The 20,726-nt window shown below is 44.9% G+C and overlaps 6 protein-coding genes across 6 annotated transcripts; 4 read left to right on the top strand and 2 right to left on the bottom strand.

Annotated features, from left to right (window-relative positions):
• Positions 1–1,380: 1,380 nt before the first annotated feature.
• Positions 1,381–2,475, top strand: BDV37DRAFT_269926 (uncharacterized protein; the record flags this gene model as incomplete). The annotated part of the gene is made up of 6 exons (XM_032084459.1): positions 1,381–1,418; positions 1,548–1,677; positions 1,780–1,902; positions 1,996–2,036; positions 2,091–2,208; positions 2,356–2,475. The coding sequence occupies 6 exons, from the start codon at positions 1,381–1,383 to the stop codon at positions 2,473–2,475; spliced, it is 570 nt and encodes a 189-aa protein (XP_031943918.1).
• Positions 2,476–6,499: 4,024 nt separating this feature from the next.
• Positions 6,500–8,077, bottom strand: BDV37DRAFT_292139 (Zn(II)2Cys6 transcription factor; the record flags this gene model as incomplete). The annotated part of the gene is made up of 2 exons (XM_032089117.1): positions 6,500–7,930; positions 8,006–8,077. The coding sequence occupies 2 exons, from the start codon at positions 8,075–8,077 to the stop codon at positions 6,500–6,502; spliced, it is 1,503 nt and encodes a 500-aa protein (XP_031943917.1).
• An 859-nt stretch (positions 8,078–8,936) lies between these two features.
• BDV37DRAFT_292138 (uncharacterized protein) lies at positions 8,937–9,825 on the top strand (the record flags this gene model as incomplete). Its single annotated transcript, XM_032089116.1, has 2 exons — positions 8,937–9,220; positions 9,288–9,825. 2 exons carry the CDS (start codon positions 8,937–8,939, stop codon positions 9,823–9,825), a joined length of 822 nt encoding a protein of 273 aa, XP_031943916.1.
• Positions 9,826–10,890: 1,065 nt separating this feature from the next.
• Positions 10,891–12,849, top strand: BDV37DRAFT_292137 (alpha/beta hydrolase; the record flags this gene model as incomplete). The annotated part of the gene is made up of 6 exons (XM_032089115.1): positions 10,891–11,195; positions 11,251–11,292; positions 11,346–11,605; positions 11,664–11,775; positions 11,871–12,552; positions 12,610–12,849. The coding sequence occupies 6 exons, from the start codon at positions 10,891–10,893 to the stop codon at positions 12,847–12,849; spliced, it is 1,641 nt and encodes a 546-aa protein (XP_031943915.1).
• A 3,313-nt stretch (positions 12,850–16,162) lies between these two features.
• On the top strand, positions 16,163–17,779 carry BDV37DRAFT_292136 (uncharacterized protein; the record flags this gene model as incomplete). The annotated part of the gene is made up of 5 exons (XM_032089114.1): positions 16,163–16,342; positions 16,407–17,436; positions 17,476–17,544; positions 17,575–17,627; positions 17,729–17,779. 5 exons carry the CDS (start codon positions 16,163–16,165, stop codon positions 17,777–17,779), a joined length of 1,383 nt encoding a protein of 460 aa, XP_031943914.1.
• A 644-nt stretch (positions 17,780–18,423) lies between these two features.
• On the bottom strand, positions 18,424–20,184 carry BDV37DRAFT_242860 (putative histidine acid phosphatase). Its single transcript, XM_032081367.1, has 2 exons — positions 19,283–20,184; positions 18,424–19,226 (listed from the first exon to the last, which is right to left on the bottom strand). Exons 1-2 carry the CDS (start codon positions 19,889–19,891, stop codon positions 18,510–18,512), a joined length of 1,326 nt encoding a protein of 441 aa, XP_031943913.1. The 5' UTR covers positions 19,892–20,184; the 3' UTR covers positions 18,424–18,509.
• Positions 20,185–20,726: the final 542 nt, after the last annotated feature.

Here is a 20,726-nt window from a genome sequence, read left to right as displayed (position 1 = left end):
ATTAGTTTCCGCCAGTAGAGTATTCTTGACCGGAGTCTTTTTACTACTGGATAATTAAAAAGATATATTATTAATTTTTTAAATCTAACCAAGATTTAACTTATATAAACTAGTAATCAATGTGTTATACCCGGGTATTTATCCAAGGACTTTATAACTAGTTAGCTATCTTGGTTAGATACAATTTACTTAATAACTAGAATCAACTAGTAATTAATAATAAAAGATAACCTAATATAGTCTGACAATCCGCTAAAATAATAACGATATTATAATTTTAATTTAAGATAAAAAGGCTAAGCTAATTGAGTATATATATTTAATTGTTAAATAGTACGAACGAATTAAGCTAATACTAGATATAAAAATATATCTGTAATAATAATTTAGATTAATTACAAAAAACTAAACTAAGTATATAAATAAGTGTTCTTATATATCTTTGATCTATATACTATCCTGTATATCTTTTCTAGTATCTTACCTAGTATCTCAAGGTATCGTACCGTATACTATTTATAGTACCCCAGCTAATACTCTATCATATAATATTTGTAGGTGTCTATTATAGACTTTCTAGTTATACTGCGGAAAGAGTATATTTATATTTACTAGGGTTAGTTTTAATCGGAGTTACTATACTAATACCGTAGTCTCCCAGTATTATTATCCTAATAATATTAAGGTCCTTCGATATTATCGTGGTCGTAATATTCCACCTTTACTAATATTCACGTACTGGAACATTATCGTCTAGATAATATTTTACCATTAATAATGTTCACCACTTTCATCGTTACTATAGCTAGTATATTATCTATTAGTACCGCACTAGACTGGGGTCCATAACATTTTAATACTCGATGGCTATGGTAGTTATTTAATACCTTGGTTTGATAATATATGCAGTTAAAACGATATTATACCTCTTTATATACTTACATACTCATCTCATCTACTTTAGCCACTTAATATAGATTACTTTAATTTTTTAAAATGTGCGTACGGACAGCTGGTTAAGAATAAGATAAGATTAGGTTTTAACTATATTAATAAACTTTACTTTTTCGAGGCCTTTTTTTAGATAAGAGCTTAGATATATACTTTAGTTTAGGAAGCTCAGGAACTTATACAAGGCAGAAATTCTACTGTAAAGCCTATAATTACTGCCTCAATAAATATAGACGCTCCGGTAGAAAGCCAGCGTGTACGTGCTCCACCAAGGTATTCTGGCTATAATATACTAGGACATAAAATTACTCAGTGTCCTAATTATCAGACTATTTAAATTTTCTATAGAAATACATATTTTTCGGTGTTTTGAATAGCTTCATTTCTAGAAGATACGTAGAATTCTGGTGTGGTGGCCGCTCGCCCGGGATGGCCGCTCGCCCGTGGATTACGTTATTTACCACAGCGTGAGCCACGACTACACAATTTACTAAGCCGGGTACTACATGGTTGCCGTAGGTTACCCCACCTAGACTTAAGTCCCAAGTATTCTTATATAAAAGCTTTACATAGACGCACAGAGTTCAAACTAGTAGACATCGGCCTCCTTACACTATATCTAACCAAACCAAACTATCCTCACCTAATTTATACAACGGATTCTTCTACTACAAATCCTGGTCTAAACTATGGGCTTTATCCGACTTTTCGCCAGACCAAAGAATAGTGAAATTCTATAATCATTTTAAAAATTAGCCATAGTAGGGTAAGACTCTTTCAAGGCAGTTCCTCGAAAGATCTGTACACTGGGGCTAAGATTAGCTATAGGGATATTTTATCTATCAAACAGTATACGGTTTCGACGAGGACTGGAACCAAACCTTTACCAAACTCAATCGCTATATCCACTGCACTATAAGATATGATGATAACCCTAAACCAACCGAGATCGTCTAGGAGGGTTTTAAAAACGTTATTATTAATAATAAATAATTGCTAGAGAAGGCTTCGCCTATTAAAGTCCAGTAACTATTCTAAAACTAGATAAAACGATATTTAAACTACAATTATCGTAGCACTCTACGGTCAATCTTTTACTTAATAATCGATGACCATACCTTTTAATCTATTCTGGAAAGTCTAGAGCCTTACCTCGAAAGCAAAAATTGGATTACTAAAAAAAGAGAATATATAATCTTGATTAATCGCTATTTTTTTAATAAGGGATACCGGCACGAGTCTTATAATATGGATTGGGTCCGTTTGAAGATTTATGGGATTTGACCGTTTTCGCGTTCGTGGAATATAGTGGAGTTTAACGAACGATATCCGGCTATTAGAAAGCCCGGTTTAATTCCATATTATGATAGTTATGAAACTTGGGTGGAGGATATAAATGGATAGAAGGTAATAGATATTGATTCTTCAGGTGATAAGGATAAAGATAAGGATAAGGATAACTTAGACAGCGGTTATAGTATTTATGATATTTATCGATATCTAAGAGAGGGGGGCCATATTTGAATTGAACTTGTTCAATGTACTATGCCTGTTCCTTTTGGCAATTGCTGCAGGACAATGCTCCTAATATCTTTGTCCTATCACTGCAACGTCACAATCTAACAATAACTACTGCACATCTTCTCAGCACCTCTACAAATTCTTTTACTAGTATCTCACATTCTATATCGTGAATACATATGATACTGATGCTTAGCAATAGCTGAAGCTTGGATGTTGAATGTAAAGCGAGGACCTGTGAATTTCCTGTTTCGGTTAGTTTTGCCTCTTTCGGGATAGTCTCCCGGTACGCCGTATTGTTATCACCGCCCGCTGGCTCCTCCGAGTATATAAGAACTGCCCTCGCCTCTCTCAGTCCAATTACTTCTTTTTCCTCAACCCCCCTCCCATATTCTGCACTCACCTGGCCGCGGCCCGTTGTCTCACCAACTCCAGAGACGCCTGCCCCTTTCGCCCCCCTTTTTTTGCTCACCTCCACTTCCAGATTCTCTGCCCCGTCAGCATGGACCGGCTCGTTGGCTAAACTTTTTGCTCTCTCCCGTCCTGCGCCTCTGTTTCGTCCCCATTCTCCTCCCAGCCATGCTGATCTCGCAATTACCCATATGGCGATGAGAATGTGTCTGGGACGAGTATGCCCAATAGCATAAATGCCTCATACATGACTCTGTCGGCTGTTGTTGGTTGCTACCATTGTCGAGGTCACGAGGCAATTCTCGGAGGAATATCCAGGGAGAAGCCCAGGCGCGATCCAGGTATACTGGAGTACGACCCTCAGCAAAAAAGGAGATTGACACTTCGCGGGAGAGGTGATATTATTCTGGGAATTCTGAACTATTTACAAACTACAACATGCAGTCATCCTTTCCCGAGAGCCTACTACGAAAGATGAGGACTACTCTAGGTCAAACCGGCGACCCCAGCATGAGGAGCAACCTAGATCAACACGATCGACACCATCACCCGGCCGTATACTTCCTCTTCCGGTAGAAAAAGAAGTCTCCAGCCGGCCAAATTGGCTGCCTTCTACTGCCGTAGTACCTCCTGCCTGTCGGCCGGACATCTTAACAAGTCGGTATACGATCTTTTTGTTCCACTGCCATCGTGTCGCCGCCGTAGTGAGCTTGAGAATATCCGAGATGAGAACTTCAGGATGTCCTGGATGATGACTTTACCCTTTTGGCTTGACATATATAAGCTAATAGAGATGGACTGTGGATAGAAAACAAAGAACGAATTGTCTAATAATATCGTATACAGACCCCTAAGAATGTAGCGCGCTTCCGGATAAGCCATTTGTATGGGCTATTCTATGTGCTATTCGCATGGTTGACACTTGGACACTGGGGTTATAAGTTCATCCAATCATCATCCCAGCCGCCGCCGCCCCGTAACCTCGACAATGGAGGAACCACCAGCCAATCGAATCCCAATCTCGCATCGCCGCAGGCTACAAGTGAGACCGACAACATACTAAAGGGGGGGATTAGCGCCTAGCTTTTGTGAGTTGCGTAAGAGGGCACCTGTAGGCCAATAAATTCAGGGAATGTGCTGCTGTAGACAAAAACTCTTGGATATTAAGTTTTCTTAGCAGTGCAACATGGCTCACCCCTAACTGTGGCTCTTTATCAAGAATATGCACAGTACAGTAAATCCATATATCAATACTTTGTATACCAGCCACGTGCCAGGCGTACAGCCTGAAGTCTGCGTGGCATAGAGCGAATAAGGCGATCTATTCGCTCCTGAGGAATAGCCCACCAAGCAGCTTGAATACTCTCCCTAAATTGCGTCCAATCAATCTGTGATCTACCGCTTAGAAAGAGCTCTGGATAGAGCTCTAAAAGCTTCTTTTTAAGCAGGTTCCAGAGGTGCTTAATAGGATTTAAATCGGGCGAGTGTGCAGGCCAATCCGGCACCTAAATTCCATGCCTTTCAAACCAGTCCTGCGCCTCGTAGGAAACATGAATCTTTGCATTATCTTGTTGGAATATAGAGCCAGGTTTATAGATTGGTAGAAGCCTTTTTTCTAGGCAGGTAAGATAGGATTTGGTAGAGTATCCACCTCGAGGCGATAATTCATCCCGTTCTAGAACGACTAATTCAGATCGGCCACCAATCCATATAGCGCCCCAAACCATTTGAGAAATATCTTTTCCATGGTTTGTTAGGTTAACTAGATCTTTTCTATATGCTTCATTAGAAAAGCGGAACACGTATTGGGTTGAATTATTCGACTTTTGTTAGACGGAATATTCGTCCGAAAACATCATTTCAAGTAAATGGATAGAATTGGCCCACGTACGCGCGAATTGAAGGCGTTTTTTAGCCACATCAGATCTTAGAAATATACGCTTCTTAGCTTTCCATTTTTTTAAATGAAAAGTCCTAAGTACGCGCTTAATAGTAGACTGAGAGATTGAAAAACCACTGCTAGCAATCAGGGCCTTGTAGCCTATTTTAGGCCTCCGGCGGGTAAGCAGATATATATAGCGCTTTTCAGCGAAGGTAAGCTTCTGAGGTCTGCCCTTTCTAGGCTTGCTTTCCAAGGTATAGTAGTGTTGAAAGCGTTTTTTGGTTGAGTAAATAGTAGAGCGACAGACGTTAAATTGCTTTGCAAGTTGAGTAGGCAATATATTATTCTCTAGACCAGATATAATTGCCGCGCACGTCTCAGTAGAAAGCTCTTGATTTAGCCTTCTATTTCCACTAATTTCGGTTCCAAAAGACCTCATAATGGTGGTGTAGTAGGTGGTTGAAGAAAGTATAAGTTTTTGACGCGTCGGCGGAAACGCGCTAGTGTAGTCAGACTTTTGACCCCCAATGTATATTATAGATATACTTGAAAAATAGATAAGTAAATATTTAAATATTAGAAAGAGGATGAAATATTTCTAATATTTCTAATATATATTATAGATATTACTTTTAATAGTCTTAAAAATAATCCTAGAAATTTTCCTTTTTTATTTAGTAATAAAATAGGATAAATTATAGTCTATACTATATTAAAATAGTATATCCCCTTTATATAAATAGATAAAATTTTTAGAAAAGAATTTCAAAATCTAGCTAAAAAAATTAGACTTTAGCTTTAAAAAATATCTATCTTTAAATTTATCTTAGATTATTATCTATTTAAATTTAAATTAGAAATATCTTTTAAATAAGTAGTAAAATAATTTAATTATTTATATTTTCTAATTTTTAATAACTTTACTATATCTTTTATAGTAGCTAGAGTGCTCTTTCTATAGTATATTTTATTCTCTTTCTTTTTTACATTTTACTAGTACTCTCTGGTAAAACTATATAATTTACCAAATTTACGAAACTTATCAACCTTTCTCTACCTTTCCTCTTTAGATAATAAGGATTTATCACATAATATAGTTGATTTCCGTATAGGATCACATATTAAACCGTTTCTTGAAAACAAGTATCTTAAAGGAGAAAAAAAATAAAGGATAACCAGGTCAAGCGCCCCTATTTAATTTCACAAAAATCCTACCGGATTATCTAACTCACCCACTAGCTCACCCACTAGCTCACCCGCACTCTCGACAACATCACCCAAATTACCCACACTCACCCTACGACCTAGCGGCGCTTACCCATAAAGCAGCAACCTCGAAAGGGCACATATTCCAGTCGGCCGCGTTCAACATGTGGCTTAAGTACGGCTGAGCGGACGGGAAGCCCTGTTCTCCACACCCTGTGGTCGTATGTACCATCTGGTTCTACAGAGTTCAATAAATTCTGACGGAATTACAACTATCCTACTTCTTTGCCATAGAACTGTAAGTAGCCCCTCATCCTCCTGTGGCCCTCAATCTTATTATTGCTGAGCATCTTGAGCATTTCTTTTATAACAGGACTGCTGGTAGGTCTGTGAAAGCTTGATTGATATTTATTCATGTCTGGCTTACTATACGTCACTCTCTGCCTGATAAATGGACCCCCACTGTAGTGCACATTCAATGTTCAATCTTGATAATCGTTCAGTTCAACCATTGAAAGGAAGCTGATATCAGATCAGGGATTCTCGGTTGGCGCATTGATCTATCTTGATAATATTCTCCACAAGTTGCAGGGCTAACGTGATTCCTGCGGTGTGGCCAAATTCCTGAAGACGTTGAATGATCCACTTCCGGGCTTCACCTTCCATGAGCAATGACTTCCCTGCCGTATAGAGAGGCCAGGTCATCATATATCCAGCCGACCCGTTGATAGGGGACGAAACATCGATAGCGTGGCCTGTCTCAGATGCCGAAGATATAGCCCCCAAGGCCTGTGGAACGGTGGATATTATATCCTTGCCAAGCTTTGACACGATTTCTTGTGTGTCTAAACGCTGTAGCTCTATATGGGCCCGGGTAACTGGTTCCAGGTCTGTAGAAAGAATTTGGTTCGAGATATAGTGTATAGAGTCGCAGGTTCTAATCTGAAGGATTCGTGCGTTGTTCCAAACCCTGATAGCCCAAGAGTTCGTGTAGACGTCAAATCGCTCGTTGTAAAAGACCGCTGGGTCTTCGCCTGCTTTCTGGGAAGTTGCATAGCCTGATTGCATAGAGAGGGCCCCGATAATATATTGCAACTCCTCCTGAAGACCAGTCGCCTGTTGGAGTAATGTAGGCCAAGGGATTTGCCCCCTATTCTTCCTGACACACGATAAAAGCTTTGTGCACTGGGTGGCCACTACACCGAGGTGCCAGAACGCACTCGTAGGGTCCATGTGCTTGGTTACTTCCTCTTGCAACTTACACATGTCTTCCGGAAACGGTTGGCCACTATGCATACAGACAGCCACCATATCCGCGCGGACTTGGTTGAACATAAGAAATGAGGCCCTTGATGAGAATTGACTCTTGCCTCGGGCAACCACCAGCGCAGCAGCTCCCTGGACATGACGGGCCCAGGATGAAAAGTCCGAAACGTGCTCGAAGAGCCCTAGCGAGATCACTGTCATCAAGGTGCTATCTTTGATAGACTCTGTGGGTGATGCCAGTGCCACATTTACCTGATTGATCGCTTCTGAATACTTAGCGCGCGCATGCTTGGCTAGTTGTGGTTGCCCAGTTGTATTAGCTAATGTAACAAGTCCAATAGCGGCCATACTGGCCACCAACATTGGTGAGCGCTGGCTATCAATGACATAGTCAGCTGGAATATAGTTAAGGTATCCGCGCGAAGAGGATCGGTAGTTGGTGACAAAGTTGCAGAGGAAATAATTGACTCCTATTGCATCATAGCTATTGCTCAGCTCGGGAAGCGATAGTGGGTTAGAGCTGTAGCTCCTAGGTAAAGTGGACGTGTCCTCTCTCTGTCTCCTTTTCTGTTTGGACCGTTTTATAGTGTGATCTGTCTGGTTGCGGAAGACGAGGTCCCACTCGTCTCGGTACCCAGGACATTCTTCGCAGGTGCGAATGCACTGTCCACAGTGAGGAAGCTGCTGATCACACTGTGAAGTGATCAAGCGAATTAGAACACATCTTGGTGTATGACAGGGAACAGGAAGAAGGTAAATAATACGCACACGTCGCTTAACAGCACGACAGTTGCCGCAACTCCGGGATACTCTTGCGTGTGACTCACTGCGCAGTGCCATTCTGATTACAATGCGGACGGATGCAACAGGAACATTGGTGTAGGCTGCAAGAACTCTGCTGCCAAGCTTATCCAGGTGAATTTCAAGGAAGCTTAACCTAGACAAGCTCTCGCTGCGATCGACGTTTTCAGGGCTTTGTTCATACAAGAAACACCGCGTCTTCGCCTACCAATATATACTCCACGAGACTCGATTACAACGGCATTCTCGTTACATCCTCAGCTGAACAGAGCCCACAGGTGGCCCCGATTGACTATTCTGGTTGGTGACTGCACTCGATGATCAGCTCTACACTCTACACGGAGTGCCCAACCAACTTGACGATGCAGAGGTCTCGGCTTCGACTAGTTGAATGGTTCGTAATAGCCCCCGTTGTTACCTTATATTGAAATGCCAGTGATGCTATCTTATCAGGGCTTCGATGCATGTACCGAAAAACCGCTAAACCTGATCCCGTTAGCTTTGCGAGGGCGATGCTATTATTGGTGTCCGCTTGACCCACAGCCACGTTTGAGCTGAAGAGCATAAGGAAGACAGGATGAGCACAGACCAACACACACCATGAAAGGCCCATTGCTCGCGGTAACTTCTGTTGCGTAGTAGTTGAAATGCTCCGCCAATGACAATGCCTACCTCGAAACAGCCCCCTTCCCACGGAAGTATGTCAACCACAAGGTTGTAGGACGTACACGAGGGGCTATGCTGAAGGACAAGGCCCATAAGGGTGACAGTAGATATAAAAAGAGACATACCATCTTCTTCTCAGCCAGTTTTATTCCGCAAGTTCTTTTCTATCTTGGCCTGTTTTATTCTCTCTAAATCTTTTTTCCTTCTGTTGATCTACTCTTTCACTACTATTATGGGAAAACTCGATGAACGGGATAGCATAGCTATCCTCCAACTTATTATATTTCCATTTATCCTCGCCGCTGCAATTTTCATTTGGAACAGGGCTGGTTGGAGAGTCGGAAGGAAGATTTGGCGATATCCCGTCACGCTCTCGCTCCTTCGAATTGCCGGTAGTATATCTACCATGATAGCGATCGATCATCACTCAACTGGCGTTACGCGGGCGGAGAATGTGTGCGAGCTTATTGGCCTTGCACCGCTGCTGCTGACCTACGTTGGAATCTTGAGACAAATGTGAGTTGTTGACAGGGAGACCCTGGAGATCGATAAGTGTGGACTAATAGAGGTGCCATTCTCTCAGTGACACAGAAAAAAGAATACCTCGAAGGCCCCTCACGCTGGTGGCTGTCTTGGGTTTTGTCGGCCTAATTCTTGGAATTGCGGGAGTTAGCACTGCCAATGTAACGTATACCAAGATTGACGGGCATTGGACTTATACCTACCATCCAGGCGCTCTTGTAAAGGCGTCTATGGGTATCTTCATTGCTGTATTCGTTATCACCGTCTTGATGACTAGTTGGTTGTTCTTCCAGCTCTGTTTCACACTGAGACGGTTTCAGACCAAGCTGTTCCTGGCAACTGCCTTTTCCGCCCCCTTCCTGGTTCTCAGGTTAGTTTACTCGGCGCTCGGTGATTACGACAGCGACGACCAGCGATTTTCTCCGATCAAGGGGAACGCTACTATCTATCTATGCATGGCGGTGGTGGAGGAGATTACCGCCATGGTTATCACTATGGCCTTAAGCATGTCGGCTGTGCTTGAGAAAGATTTCGTAAGACTCCGCCGACCTGAGCAGGAACCCGAGGTCGGAACTGAGCCAAAATACAATTCAGTCTAGTTGTCTATTTGGCAGTTGAAGGATGGATTTGTTGAGAGTGTAAACTGATTTCAGTGTCGTTTTTTTTTTTTTTTTTCTTTTCTTTTCTTTTCGTTGTTAAAGGGAACATGAAATGCAGTACCAATGCGGGAATAGAAGGCCAGGATTAAATGAGTAGCGTGTTTTTCGATTAGCCATTGAATATCGAGTCCTCAATTTTCGAAAGCCCTCTTGTTTTTTAATCTCCCACTCTGACACCAAGGCAGGTGGCTCATACAACGCATAGACTGTCAATGCTTAATTCTGTGCCAAGTCCCTCTGAATGCTCGGCGATGGATCCTTCAAAGCTTCTCTAACTTCATTGGAATCCGACTGCAGCCTTCCATTGTGACAGCATTATATCCCCACAAATATTCATCTATCCGCAAGATAGACACGCGAAGGAGTAGAGCTTTCCGAGGAATAGGGATACACAGTCGCCCAATGTTGGCTGCAAATATGATTGATCAAGCTTCTTCTTTCCCCACTTGTGATACGTTTTACTACGCAGCATTCTTTTTCTTCCACCATACTGAAGAAGGTAATTGGGATGCTAGGGTATCAACCGTGGGGGCGATTTTATGCAAGACGTCGGCATTAATATCTGCGTTGGTACTATCTGGGTGCCGATCTCATTCAACCCATTCCCTACGCCAAACTTAATGTGGTAACTGAGATGTTCGGCCTATTATAGAGGAGCCCTGGGGGCCATTTTCTCTTAGCTAGCACTAGTGGGTGCCGATCTCAGTCCTAAGCCACCGTCAGCCGCATCATCGGTACACTTACCGACTGTAGTGAGAATAATGGAAGTCGATGTGGAGACTCTAAATATTGGGGGCCGAGTCAGCCTTGTCCAGCAATAAGCTACCTCGCGGATTGATCCATTTTGAGAATCGGCATGGGCTGTGCCTTGTGGCCTCATGCTGATTCGTGTATCCGAGTACCTATATAACACTGGCCGAGTGCCTGCTTTCTCAGTTGGAGATGCGCTATCAACTCCTCGACCGTTGTCTTTATAACTGTTGAAATACACCTTGTGACTTGAACATGAGGCAATCTTCACCCTTCGTCGCCGGACTGCTGTCCTTGGCTTCACTCACACAAGCGGAATTAGGAAAGATCCACTGGAAAGGACTTTGTGACCCAACAAATGCTACAGGGCCAATGATCTGTGGAACACTCGACGTGCCATTGGACTACACAGACTCTCAGTCCAACAAGACCTTGACTCTTGACATTGCCAAGTGGCCGGCGACCAAGACACCGGCCGCAGAACCTATCATCTTCAACTTTGGGGGACCTGGTGTAAATTCATTCGAGGGTCTTGGATCATATGGAGAGGAATTCCAGACGTAAGGCGATAGGCAAAACTTACCAGTCAAATACTGAAATACATTTCTTCTCTAGTATCCTTGGAGGTCGTAACGACCTGATAGCCTTCAACTCTCGGTTTGTGACCCAAGTATACATGAGCTTATGAACCATTCTAATTATCTATTTAGGGGCGTTGGAAACACCCTTCCGTTTTCGTGCTATAGCAATGATTCTTCCAGAGAGCTTGCATCGCTCCAGGCTCCAGCAGATGGCACAGCATCCAACATCGCCTGGGGGCAAATATGGGCCCAGAGCACAAACATTGCACGGGCGTGCTATGCCCAGAACGGCGAGAATGGAAGTCTTATAGGGACGAGCTTTGCGGCCAGGGACACGATGCAGGTCCTTGATGCTCTTAGCGGAAAGGATGCTTTGCTGAACTACTGGGGTAAGAGCCACAGTTCCACCTAGACCCGTGGTACATTTCCCTAATTGTCACTCACCAGGAATCTCATATGGCACTACGGTGGGTGCTGTCATGGCAGCCATGTTCCCGGAAAGAATGGGTTATGTGGCACTCGATGGCGTTGATAATCCGGCCGAATACCTCAACGGATAGTAAGTGATACCTTTGCTTATCAACAGCAGGTCCTTAAGTAATTACATATTCTCAAACTGAACAAAGCTGACAACCCATTCTCTTTTCTACACAGCAACGCACAAGCCGTTGTGGACGTCGACACCGTGTTACGAGGCTTCTGCTCGGGCTGCTTTGACGCACCTGACCTGTGCCCCTTATCGAAGCTGTACAGTAGTGCCGCCAACCTCGAAGCCGCGATTTACATGATGCTCGAAGCGCTCAAGTTCAATCCCATTCCCATCCCAGACAATGGAGGGGTCGTGACTTACAGCGACGTCAAGGCTACTATCTTCGAGGCGCTATACGCTCCAAGCTCCTGGCCGTTGACCTCGGAGCTCATTTATTACGTACAGACCCGCAACGCAAGCGTCCTTGGTACTCCCAAGGTGTACTTGACCCTAAAATCTTACGGCCTGTCGGCGTCATTGACTTCATCTTCCAACGAGGTAGGGGACGGGATCAGATGTTCTGACAAGGCAAAATCAGCCAGCTTGGCGGATGTGCTACCGTACAGCAAGGCCAGGGCGTCGCTGAGCAAGATAGCAGGCGATGGTTCTAATGGTGACATGCGATGCGCACAATGGAATCGGAAGATGTATGCCAAGGAACGGTACACTGGCGACTTCGATGTGAAGACAGCCCACCCTGTATTGGTGCTAAGCAACACCTTCGACCCATCTACTCCGCTTACGGCGGCGAAGAACCTGACCGCTACGTTTGAGAGAAGTGTTTTGCTCGAGCAAAACGGTTACGGGGTAAGAATTTCTTGATTTCCATTTCATGCGAGCACGCAGCTAATCTACTCTTGACAGCATACTACTCTGGCCATGCCGTCTCTTTGCACGGCCAAGGCGGTCCGGGCTTACTTTGCCAATGGCACATTGCCCGCAAAGGGAACGATCTGTCAGACGGATGTGCCTCTTTTCACGAACCTCACGTATGCCGATGTGTGGCCGAAGAATTTCAAACGGGATGTTCAGTCTGTGGATGATGCGAAACTTCTCCGGGCCTTGATGTCGCTTCCTGAGAAGATGTCACGGCGCAGGCTCTAGTGAGGAGGTCGTTGCTTCAGCGCCATGATGACCTATCTCTCCTTGTTTCCGGAAACAGATAGTGGATTGGTCCTGGTATACCATGTGCACAATACCTCGTTTACGTTTGAGGTGGAACAGTCCCACAGACCTAGTCGACCAAGGCCAGGATGATAGACCGAACCGAAATCGGTGGCGTGGTCAGCAGTCGGCGAGGGTATAAAGCGTATAGAGATAATGAAAATGTAACTACTATAATAGTCAACGAATTTATTAGCATACCTGCCTTGGATAGCCATGGGGTAAAACAAGCAGAGGAGGTATATATGCTTACCAGGGTTTACAAGTCTGTGAAGTGGAAGAAGGCATTCAATAATAAAAGAGAACGAAGAAGAGTTGTCATGCTGTATATTACAATCGCTGTCCGTTTTATAATACCTGACGCCGCGTCATAGCAGATAGCTTCTTCTGTCTTACCCGAATTGATCTATGTTCTAGTTGAGAAGATTCGTTTCTATTGTAGCTAACAAAGATGATCCTCCTTAGCCAAGTTGCTGATTTCATCATTCGGACCTTCCAGCCTAGCATGCGCACGTTCGTAATATTGAACGCGGCCTGAGTATAGCTTGGTGTTGATTCGATTTCTCGAACTGTTCCCTACGGGAGTGTACAGTGACCACACCATGATGACCAGGTCAACGAAATTGGCGAGAAGATCGACGATTCTTCCTGCGTGGCTGGCTGAAGATTCGCACACCGCATTCCTCGTCAGATGATACATACTTGGGTTTGGTCGTAAGCGAACTACAGCTATGGAGAGTTATACATAGCCTTAGAACACGAAATATGTTATAGGCGAGTGAGATGCGTGCCAAGATATTTACGTATACATGGTTACATATTGAGAATATACAGGGGGTGTGTTTGTGTGCTTTTGTGTGTGTGTGTGTGTGTGTACTCATTTACCCTGACCCCTACCTCTCCATCCAAAGCGTTACCGACATCTGTGGATGTTTTTCCCCTGTTCCATATTGGTTTTGGGTTATTTTCCCTTTGCACTATCAAGGCCGTACATACCTAGATAAGTGGCATGGCACCGCTAGGGAACTGCAACACCGCAGGATTAGAGACGAGGGATCTACGGTTTATGGGGAAGAATTTCACTGTTGGAAAAGACTAGGCCTAGTACTCTGCCTATAGGGGCCCGGGTCAGGGTAGTACCCGTAGGCCCTTCTACTCTTTCAGCACATGGCGCTTCACGGTTGTTATTTCAGGCATGTTACTTAGGTGCCACCCCCGGTCGCCCTTCGAGAGGTGTGCCGAGCAATGTTAGATAGTGTTCCAATCCAATCCAATCCGCGGTTCCGGTCTCCCTGTTAGCCCGACGCATAGGTACCCAAGCTGACCCAACTCGCCATGGGATTGATCTCTAATCGCATGTTTCAATGTCCCTGGACGGAAGCTGTTAACTTAGCAGTTCGTACATAACAATTCACTGGCATTGCAGCAAGCTTTGGTATGTTATCTAGAGGGAGTTCCTAACGTCTCTGGAAGGGCGAATCCATGATAGTAACAGGCTCCACAACGCGGCTTTCTTCGGGTGGTTTCAGTCCGGGAGCCAGGACAGCATGTACTGCGCAGTATAAGAATACTAAAGATGAAAAACTAGTTGCAGCGCCTAGAGTTGGATTTGGGGCGGGTTCGGCTTCGACATCTAAGACCCGCCCCCGGAAATCGCTGGGGTTAGTGAGGTTCCTCGTACCACTCTATGTATATACAGTAAACCCCCGTTATAAGCAATCAATTCAGCAAGCGACTCAAATTGCTTATTTCTGGGAATTGCTTATAGCGAAATTCCTATATAGACTAGTTATCACTGGGATTTGACTAAATTTGTATAATTTATATTACATATTCAATAATCTTCTCTGCAGCCAGGGGTAAGTTGATAGTAATTTGTATTCTGCTACAGGAAAATATATATTCTTGTTGGTAAGGCTTGAGACTAAATAAGAGAAAAACGCGGCACTAGTTTACTTTTCAAATTATATTACTGCTTAGAAAATCCCGCTTTACTCGTTTATAAGGAATTGTGTATAGAGAGTTAAACAGTTGTATGAAATTTCCCTCCAGCGGGGTTTACTGCGTAAATTATATAACTTATATAGAGGCTTCAAAATTCCAGTTGTAACGAGTGTATATAGTGATGTCGCTAGAAGCCATACCTCGACCTAAGCAATTTGAATCGCTTGCTAACTTAATTGCTTAGAACGACGTTTTACTAGAAATACAACCCAAGGCCAACTTAGAAGTTCCCGCAACACTGCCATTCTTATTCTCGCATTCAACTAACAGCAAAAGCCAAACCTTATTCATTGCCGTCGTGGGTCCCGTCAAGTTGAAGAATGTCGGTTAGGGCAAAGGGGCAGATCCCTTTCATGGATTCTTAGAGTTTGGAATGTTTAGTAAGTGTTTATCTGGCTCTAACAAGTGTCCTTTGACCGCGTTGATCATGTTACACGAGTCATGTAGCTTCTCGCACCATTGTACATTGCTGGTGCTGTGTGTTCACGGTGGCTGAGAATAATTCAGAATTTAATCCTGGCCCCAAGCTTTCTCGGCAATATGCCTACGGGAATGAGCGACCTTGTTCACACCCTTAGACTATTTTTCCTGATCATGAGGCACCTACCCATAGGTTGACTACGGTATACTGACGCTTTCTTATCTAGGTGTCTCAGACACGAGAAACTAGGCTAGATAGGTATGAAGATAGTCCTTGTCGAGTCCTGAGATTCCCAACGCGTTTCAAGGGGTGTTCGCCTTGAATTGTGGTCAATTCAGTAAATTATTCTCCCTACTAAGGCTAAAATGACATCGATAAGCATGTTTTAATACGGCTGTTAAAATGAACTTACATGGAGGTGGGGAGCAAGGTCAGATTTAGGGTCTACTTCGCTCAGAGTAAGACAGTCAATTCCCGCGCCTATTTGCCCAGTTTTGATTTCAACACCCTATACAACCAACTTGAAGCACATACGGTCGTAGCAGCCCAAAGTAAGCTATGGAGATATCCAAGAATCATACGCGAGAAAATATCTGACGTGTGTCGCTACTGATGGTACATTCCTCGCCTGGAATGCTAACTGTTTACCATCTCTTTCGGTTCAATTGACGCCTCTATAAGTGAGTCTGTAGCACCTTTCATCGCGTGCTTGAAAGCTTTCGATCTTTGTCTCTCAAACTCCGGCTCAGAAGAAATACTGAGGTTATCTGATTCGATTGCAGCCTCGCGGAAGCATTAGTGCAAGCGTTTGATCATCAATTAGGAACGATGCAGTCTGAAGGAGCTTCCGCCGGTCGCTACTCAAGATACCAAGGCCCGTCGTGGGATGGACAAACGCAATCGGCTACGCCGGATGATGGTTTATACCACCCGGGTCAGACAGCGTCAGGGGACCAACATGCACAAACATCTGCAACAGGGAATGGTCTCTCTTACTCTGGTCAGGGTGTGACAGGAGGGCAATGGGAAGAGTCATCTAGGTCAGATGGCGGCGTCTACGGCACGGTACAAGGCCGCCCTGGAGGCCAAGGGACGAATGCATGGTCGCAAGGGTACGACGTCGGGTGGTAGCGTTCAGAATCCAGGACCGGCCTCGGTTTCAGGACAACAACCACAAGCCAGTACGACGACGAGCGGCCTGCAGGCGACCCAATCAACATCGACGACACAACTTGCGCAGACACCGACGCCAACTGCCAGTCTCTACCTCGAGGGACAGAATACTGGGGGAAATAGAAACGGAGGGCAGCTGGCAGCAGATGGTAGCCCCTCTCAGGCCGGAGTAGCTACTCCAGACGATGGGCTCTATCATCCAGAGCACGCAAATGCGAATGGTCAAGGGGCACAACAATGGACACCGAGTGACGGTCTCTATCATCCTGATGGATGGAATCCTGGCTCGGTGACCAACCCTACATCAACAAACTCTCGTCCTGATGGGACGGGAACGCAGCTATCGTCGCCGTCCCCAACCTCCAGTATCACAAGTAAGCCGACAGCTACCAATGATTCTTCTAGCTCAAATACGACCAATCCAAACGCTGCTACGAAGATTGCAGTCCCTGTTAGTGTCGGAGTCGTTGCGGCGGCAATGGTAGGTGTTATCCTGTGGTGGCTGTATAGAAAGTCACAGGCTGCAAAGGCGGCAAGGAAGCGGAACAGCTCGTTGGAAGAAGGAGATTATATGAAAGATGACGGACCGTCGCTCCTCGAGAGGAGTGTGGCCGCATTAGGCGGATATAGCTTGTTCAAGCCCTCCTGGAAACGGACTCGTGTCGCTAGTCATTCATCCATGCGCAGCGGTGAAAGTTCATGCAATAAATATGGAGATCACGTTGAATGGAACGAGTCTCGTGCACCAGGTGAGGCGAACCTCTACGACCTCGAGAAGCTACAACCTCCTGAGAATACTGCTTCTACGGAGGTGTTGGCCCCCGAGGGCCCCCGAGACAGGGATATAACAAAACCAACCCCTACGCTGAGAGTTGAGACCTCCAGTATATCAACATCAACACGAGTTTGCACACCACCATCGCTACCTGGTGTGCCCGAGGAGCCTGAGCAACATGAAAAACATGAAGAACCCAGTCCCCCAATTACACCAGTCGACTCGAAGGCTGCGATGGGAGAGGTATTTTCGGTAGAGATAAGTTTCACACCGGCTAATGCCAAGCATATAGAGCTCAAACAGGGTCAAACTGTTACAGTCTCGAAGGTTTATGATGACGGTTGGGTAAGCTAAACTCCATTGCTGTCCCTGGTTAGTTCGTTGAATGAGGAAATATGTGCTAATGTCCTACTTCACTAACAGGTACTGTGCCATTTACCTGAGAGCAAAGCAGAAGGTTTAGCGCCACGAGCGTACTTGTCAGCATCGCCTCTTAAGGGGATGATCTCAGGCTCTAGCAATCTGATGCTGCATCCACAATACAACGTCTCCCAATTTTCATTCTCAAGTCAATCAACCAGCCTCCATACGGACGTGGGCCAAACCTCACACAGTGATGCGCAACAACCAACGCCTCAATGAGCCCTGCACTGTCTGTTCGGATATAAGACCTAAGCACATAATCATTCGATGGCCGACTAGGCAGAAACGCGGGACTGTTTGAGAAATATGGTGATTATGCAGTAGTTGGAGAACTGAATTTGGGAACTTCCGACGAAAGGGAATGCATGACTGCTATTGATAATGACTTAATTTTATCGAAACCAACATAGTAATCTAAGAGCCATAGTACCTTAATTGTTAGCACTTGATACATAACCACCCTATAGTCCTATTAAATTGCAACTGAAATGCTTAATTAGAAGGTGCAGTATCACTTTGTATCATTGTTTCCAAACGATAAGTCTATGCCATGTTCTTCTAGACTGGCAAGGAAATCCATATGAATACTAACACTCTAGGGTCCGATCAATAGACAACGTTTTAGCCCATAATATGAGGTCCTGCATTAGAAAGAAAGTGAGTTATTTTAGCACTGTACTTTTCGAACTAATGACAACAGTACTAGACTTCAATACACTTAGAGGCGCCGAACAGATTATTTATTAGTCATTATATATCACTTCCCCATTTATCTATCGCCCAACCCAGCTTCCACCGGCAAACTTAGTTATAGATCGTCACAACTTGGCTCTCGTTCTTAGGCGCACCACAAGCTCCCACAAAGTCCCCAAATCTTACCCCCAGCCCTTGTACAAAGCCCTCGAACTTTGACGCACCACAACTATCTCCCGGCCCACCGCGACACTCTTCCAAAGGCTGGGGACTCGAGTTCACCAACACCCGGTAATACTCGCCCTCATCATATCCATAGCTATCGCAGCTCAGCTTCTCAATGGCAATGTTCGTCAAAAACGGCAAAATGTCACTGCTCTTCCACTGTCGGCCGTAGTTGATCTTATCTGTCGGCATAGTCTTGTTGACATTATTGGCACCCGAAAAGGCGCTGTTGTTAAAGAGACCCAGGGCTGTGATAACAGTCGGTGGGAGTTCGCGGTGCGTGAAGGAAACATAAACATCCTGGCTAGAGTTGGAAGCAAGGAGACTCAAGCTAGCATTCACCCATGGAAAGCCAATCCTTGGCGATGCATAATTCCCGTATCCCACGTTATGGAAGTACCTGATATCCTCGCCGTACTCGAAGGCGAGCCAGTCATTCGAAGAAAAGAGAGTGGTGGCACAGAAAGGTGAGTCGCCCCGGATGACGGTTTCGTAGCCGCAGAACTCGAACATGCTTACTACGTCGGAAGTCGTGAAGTTGAAGTTAGGCGCTTGGTCATTCAACCGTTCCTTGATAGCTGCAGTGTACTTCTCTATCCATTCCTGATTTACTCCTGTTAGCTGCAGAAACGGGGAAGGTGAGGTAAGGAGATGCGTACTTGGGACTGGTCGCTACCGTAGCTTCCACTATACGCGGGACAACTTTTGTAAGGAGTGAGGGAGTCCACGCCCGTATTCTTCTTCTCTTTAACTTCTACGAGATGCATCCCCGTGGTTTTGTTGAGTGTATAGCCCTCAATAAACCCGGCGGCTGTCTTGGTCGTTCGATCTGCAGAGGATGACCAGACTTTGCTCGGATGGCGTAGATTAGCATAGCGGGTGCGGAAGTTGACGCCTAACTGCACAGCTTCCTTGTACCCGACTTTCGTGACCTTTTCAAGATGCTCTTCGTCAACGGGGGCGGACCAATTCGCTAGGAACTTGAGATCCGTCGTTTTCGACCAGTCTTGCGTTGTGTTGCGGAGCTTTTTCACAAACGGCTCGAGATAGGTTTCGTAATCGAAATCGTTAGCATAGATGGCTGCGTGCCGGATCAGATATGCCGCCTTTGTTACGTTGCATCCCTGTGGAGGAGAAGATTCTAATGGGGGGTCATTGATGGTGCGGTAGGCAGCTATGCCAGCGAGGTGGTTGAGGGGATTGAAGGATTCACTGGCGGTGGGAACGCTTAGGGCTCCGAGGAGTAGAGCGACGGGCAGGAGCTGCATTTTGCTGGCGTGCTCACCTGGGTTGGGCTGATGGTAGATTAAACCTTCGCGATGCGATCCCTGGATTTATAGACGATTGACTTCCAGTTACCTCGAGGTAGTCGTCGATATTTGGCCCAGGTAGGAGCTATACCAGTTCGGGCATCTACAGGGTGAAAAGCAAGTAAATAATGGACTTGGCTGTGGCTTGCCAGGCATATTACCTCATTCCATGCATCAGTTGATCCACTGGCGCGGGTCCAGCGCATATGAAAAGATGCAGACTTACAATTGAAGAATAAGAAAGGTGACGTCATACCCTTACCGACTCGAACCTTTCTTGCTTGGCTTCACATTATCAAAACGGAAAACTGACTACTCACCCTGTAGGGCTAACTTCCCTGTCCCTGACTCACCACCGATTACCATCAGTAAGCGGGTATATCTGTCTTATAACGTCATAATGCTCCACGTCTCTTGATAGCCTAAGAAAAAGTTGCTATTGCTGTGAAGAATATCCATCCCAGGGTCTCACTGCCATCCTTCCAGGTTTCAGTCTGTCTGTGTAGCCAGTACACTAGCTCTATTGGCAAATAGGCTACAGTCACAACCGTTACTGCTTTCCATGTCGGAAATATAGATGCTCTTTCAAACCCTAGTCACATGTTTCGCTCCTCTAGATATGGTTATTGCGTAAATAACAGGTTTTGTGCATACAACGTAATAATACCTGTTCTTTATCGAAGATTCGAGGCAGACTCTTTTCAGGTAATCGACCATTACCGCCAGTACCAAATATGGTCTGATGAATACTCCGTGTACTTTAGCCCCCTCAATGGAGATGACTGTTTGCGTG

Source organism: Aspergillus pseudonomiae, assembly GCF_009193645.1.
Source record: "Aspergillus pseudonomiae strain CBS 119388 unplaced genomic scaffold BDV37scaffold_16, whole genome shotgun sequence".
Taxonomy (NCBI): Eukaryota; Fungi; Ascomycota; class Eurotiomycetes; order Eurotiales; family Aspergillaceae; genus Aspergillus; species Aspergillus pseudonomiae.
Note: the sequence above shows the minus strand (reverse complement) of the source record. Positions and strands in the feature narration are given on the sequence as shown.

Coding starts and splice junctions, on each gene's coding strand:
- BDV37DRAFT_242860 (XM_032081367.1), bottom strand. CDS start 19,891: ATGCAGCTCCTGCCCGTCGCTCTACTCCTCGGAGCCCTAAGCGTTCCC. Junction 19,227..19,282: donor ACGGTAGCGACCAGTCCCAA/GTACGCATCTCC, acceptor GGAGTAAATCAG/GAATGGATAGAGAAGTACAC.